Here is a 4,964-nt window from a genome sequence, read left to right as displayed (position 1 = left end):
GGACTTGGACTTGACTGTGTTGAGAAAATAAAAGCTCACTTTTATAGAGTCTGACTTGTTGTTTCATATCGTACCATTGTGTTTCCGATTGTTTTATTGTATTTGTTATATGTACATTTGTGTATGTTTATAATGAAAACAAAATAAAAATGTTTTTGAAAAAACATCAACATGTTTATTCAACGATATAGAAAAAAATCACCATGTGCTGGGTCTTGGGCGGGCCTTGCTACTGTGCATCTGGGGGTACTGCTGTAAAACAAAGCCTTTTTCTAAGACATTAAAGGGTTTATTGTGGGAAAATGTACAAAAATAGTTCTTATACTCACAAATTTGTACAAATATGCAGACTATTAATGGGGCAATGTTTTCGTGTGCAGATAATGGCTTTGAATGCTGAGCAAGGACGCGCAAGTCTCCATCTGCTGTGGTGTGGGTGTATAAAACTGTACCAAAAATAGGGATGTATTTTAAACGGTGCTCTTATAAACTTGCTAGTGTATCAATAATTGTTGTAGCATGCATTTGCTGAAGGATATGAGGTCTGAAAAATGTTGCCATTGTTTCGTGACTTCACTTCTTAGGGATTGACAGAAAACAAACTTTATGAGGTACAGATAAAAAAAAAAAGATGATGTGAAAATCTGGCCATTTGAGAGGTCTTCTTCGCTGCTCATTGGAAGCCCAACATTACAGAACTAGAGAGCCAAAAGTAGGGGGGGTGCCACTTTTCTAAATGTACAAAGAGGGGCTTTTTATTGAAATGCACGATTATGAAAGAGAACTGTATCCACAAGTTGAAACCGAGTAAATGTCTGGACTTGGACTTCACTGCGTTGTGAAAATAAAAGCTCACTTTTATAGAGTCTGACTTGCTGTTTCATATCATACCATTGTGTTTCCGATTGTTTTATTGTATTTGTTATATGTACATTTGCGTATGTTTATAATGAAAACAAAATAAAAATGTTTTTGAAAAAAAAAAAACATCAACGTGTTTATTCAACGATATAGAAAAAAAATCACCATGTGCTGGGTCTTGGGTGGGCCTTGCTACTGCGCATCCGGGGATACTGTTGTAAAACAAAGCCTTTTTCTAAGAAGTTAAAGGGTTTATTGTGGGAAAATGTACAAAAATAGCTCTTATACTCACAAATTTGTAAAAATCTGCAGACTATTAATGGGACAATGTTTTTGTGTGCAGATAACGGCTTTGAACGCTGAGCAAGGACGCGCACGTCTCCATCTGCTGTGGTGTGGGTGTATAAAACTGTACCAAAAATAGGGATGTATTTTAAACGGTGCTCTTATAAACTTGCTAGTGTATCAATAATTGTTGTAGCATGCATTTGCTGAAGTATATGAAGTCTGAAAAATGTTGCCATTGTTTCGTGACTTCAGTTCTTAGGGATTGACAGAAAACAAACTTTATGAGTTACAGATAAAAAAATATGATGGGAAAATCTGGACATTTGAGATGGCTGCTTCGCTGTTCATTGGAAGCCCAACGTTACAGAACTAGAGAGCCAAAAGCAGGGGGATGCCACTTTTCCAAATGTACAAAGAGGGGCTTTTTATTGAAATGCACGATTATGAAAGAGAACTGTATCCACAAGTTGAACCCGAGTAAATGTCTGGACTTGGACTTCACTGCCTTGTGAAAATAAAAGCTCACTTTTATATAGTCTGACTTGTTGTTTCATATCATACCATTGTGTTTCCCATTGTTTTATTGTATTTGTTATATGTACATTTGCGTATGTTTATAATGAAAACAAAATAAAAACGTGTGCATTTTCTGTACATTTGCAATGTTTTTCCTGAATTTCTTGCAATGAATTCTACGTGTTCTTACTCATTGTAAGGCAGGAACAAGTAAATATTCATGCACAGTTGGCCAGGGGGCGTGCTCGGGGCAGGTTTTGCTACTGCGCATCCTGCGAGGTACTACACTTGGAGATTACCCCATTGTGTTTCCGATATATATATATATATATATGCGGAAACCTAAGAAATATTTTCTTTGCCCTAATCCACGAGCACGTGCCTCTGTTATATTTCCCCTAAGCACGCAACTAGAAGCAGTACGGACGATCCTATGTAAACAAAAACTGAGATAACCAAACACTGCTACCTAGCGGATTACGGTACCACTCTCATATAATCACTAACGTGTTGATATTGCGCATGAAGGTTTTACAACTTTCTGTAGGGAGTGGGGGTGCTGGTTAGGCTATTGGTTGCCCTGAGGAGTCGTCATTTACATGCGTCAGGAATTACAGGATAGTAGACATCGTGGGCTAAGGGAAGAGTTAAGTTGTATGTGGTAGTTTTATGGAATTTCTGTAGGAGACATGGCTGCAAAAGATTCGAAGCGTGAGACGTTAAGTCATATTTCTCTTTACCCAGATCTTCAGGAAGAGTTTCAGGCAAAAGTGACTAAAATTGCGAAACATGCAAAGGTATGTTATGGGAAGGTAGATATTTCTGACTTTGTTGCTGGGGGGGTCTGCATTCTATATAGAAAAGGAGTATTTTCACAGAATTTGGTCTGTATTCTATATAGAAAAGGAGTATTTTCACAGAATTGTTTCTTCCTGCTGGTAAGGTTACCTTCTGAGTAAGTTTTGTGCATCTGCATAACTTCACTAGTACAGTATGCTAGCCCATCGTACCTCTCACCTGTCAAGATTTTTGGGTTATATTTTTGGTCTGTTACCCATAAAATTTTGCTTTTCTGGTAAATCGTTGAGGATTAAAGTCAGAAAATGACGACATGCATATGTGTTTCAGACTTCATTCCCTTCCGAAAATTCTGTTATTCTATCAACTTTAAGTTTTTAGAGTGCCATTTAAAAATTACCCCTGTTTTGGACCTTTGCTCAGATTTCTTGCACTTGAAGTTTGATATGTAGCCCCTCTTATCATTTGAATGAAGGCGTTGAGCTGTAGCCCTCTTCTGTTTTGAGCGGATTGCTTTGCCTCGTAGAGCTCATGTTTTTGGTCAGTAGACTGTTCATTATTGGTCGTGTGCATTCCATACTTGGTAAAACATTGTATAGTTGTGCAGCTAGAGAAGCCCATTCCAAGGGCCGGTTGTTTGTTAGGATAGACTCAAAAAGGTCATGTTAGTGACTGCATTTAACTGCTTTATTAGTTATTTTTACAGCAGTGATAACCGGCATTGACTTTGTTATTGCCCCCATTAGTCAAAAATTCTCTTATTCCATCCGGTTAGGGGCTGGTTCATAAGTGTGTACTAGGCTAACGGTCCTGGAGCCTATGTAAGCCTAGCCCAAAAAGATTCCCTGGCATCATAATTAGGACACACCAACATGCACAGTAGCCGCTCCCCTCCCCCACCATGGGCCGACATTGTAATTATAATTAGTAAGTATAATTTTATGATTTTTAAGTTGTTCTTAAAGAGATGAGAGTTTAAAAAAAGGTTTCATGGGGAGGTCGCTTTGCATCCCATAAGACTACTAGGCAGGCAGTGGAATTCAAAATTGTGTATGGGAGGCAGTAGTCCCCTTGCTGGATATATGTAGCATACCTCTCAACTGTTCATTTTTTCACCAAATTTCACCAAATGTCCAGTTTTTTTATTCATATTTTTGTTCAGTTCCTCATAAAATGTGTGGTTCTCTGGCAAATCACTGAGGATTTAAGTCACCAAACACATTCAGATTTCATATCCTTCAGAAAATGCATGCCAACACAAATTTGGTTATTCTAGCAATTTAAGTTTATAAGAAATATTTACAATCTGTCCCTATTTTTGGGTCTTTGTCCACCCATTAAAGGCTTTGTCTAGATTTCTTGCTCTAAGTAGTTGAGAGGTATAGTTTGTCAGTAATGCCCAATATTTTTTTACTTAAATCTTCTTGAACTTTTTAGAAAATAAAAAAATATTTAAAAACAACTACCACACTTAACCTGACTGGCATTCCAAAAGGGCAATCAATTATCACTGCCCATACCTGCGTGAACAGTGATTAATATTAGGTCCCACCCATCGCATTCTAAGATTTCTAATCAACACCAATGTTTTTGTGAAACTTTGGTGCGTAGCGATACATAGACTTTGTGCATTACAACTGGGATGGGGTTCAGTATCACCAGTGGCTTTTGAGTCATATAATTATCATGACAGTTAATTACTAGGTCATGTTAGTGACTGCATTTAACTGCTTTATTTGTTAGTTACTTTTACAGCAGTGATAACCGGCAGTGACTTTGTTATTGCCCCCCATTAGTCAAAAATTCTCTTATTCCATCCGGTTAGGGGCTGGTTCATAGGTGTACTAGGCTAACGGTCCTGGAGCCTATGTAAGCCTAGCCCAAAAAGATTCCTTGGCATCATGCTGCCCGACGTTCGTTCCCAGTGCCCCTATTAAGCAGGGCTACTGAAGTGATCCCTGGGGTGAATTTTATATTGCCCATCCACTTGTCAAGATTTCTCTTGAAGAGGGCTAGTGAGGTGCTCTGCTTGACGTGAATGGGAAGTCTGTTCCAGAGCATGGATAGTGTCTGGGTTAGGAACCTGCCCCTCCAGCATGTTCTTTTTATTGTGGTAATGAAGTTGAGGTCCCTGGAGCATGTGGCACAGAGGGATTGGGATTTCTTCAGCTCTCGGTCAGATATGGCTTTGTAGGTCAAGCATAGATCGCCTCTAAGTAGGCAGTATGAAACGGAGTATAGCTGGAGTTTTTTGAATCTATCCTTATAGGCCATGTGTTTAAGGCCCAGAATCCTCTTAGTGAGGTATTGTTTTGGCCTTTCCAGTTGTTGTATGTGTCTAGTGAGGTAAATGCCAAATGGGGCATTGTATTCTATAGTAGGTCTAATGAGGGACGAGTAGAGAGGGATTATTGACCTCTTTTTTTCTTCCTGGATGAGAAACCCTTTGTAATGAGATGTGCCACATAGAAGGACTTTCTGACCACAGTGGCAATGTGGTT

General features: G+C 38.8%; 1 protein-coding gene across 1 annotated transcript in view; it reads left to right on the top strand.

Moving 5' to 3' along the window:
• Positions 1 to 2,139: 2,139 nt before the first annotated feature.
• NIFK (nucleolar protein interacting with the FHA domain of MKI67) overlaps positions 2,140 to 4,964 on the top strand; it is a 390,374-nt gene continuing 387,549 nt past the window's right edge. The window contains exon 1 of the mRNA XM_044073689.1: positions 2,140 to 2,462. Coding sequence (XP_043929624.1) covers positions 2,355 to 2,462 — 108 coding nt within the window. The 5' untranslated portion in view covers positions 2,140 to 2,354. The remainder of the gene's footprint in view (positions 2,463 to 4,964) is intronic.

This window comes from Protopterus annectens, chromosome 6.part0, assembly GCF_019279795.1.
Source record: "Protopterus annectens isolate FY-2018-M chromosome 6.part0, PAN1.0, whole genome shotgun sequence".
In the NCBI taxonomy this organism is placed as follows: Eukaryota; Metazoa; Chordata; order Ceratodontiformes; family Protopteridae; genus Protopterus; species Protopterus annectens.
The sequence above is the reverse complement of the archived record's forward strand: the minus strand, read 5'-3'. Positions and strand labels throughout refer to the sequence as shown.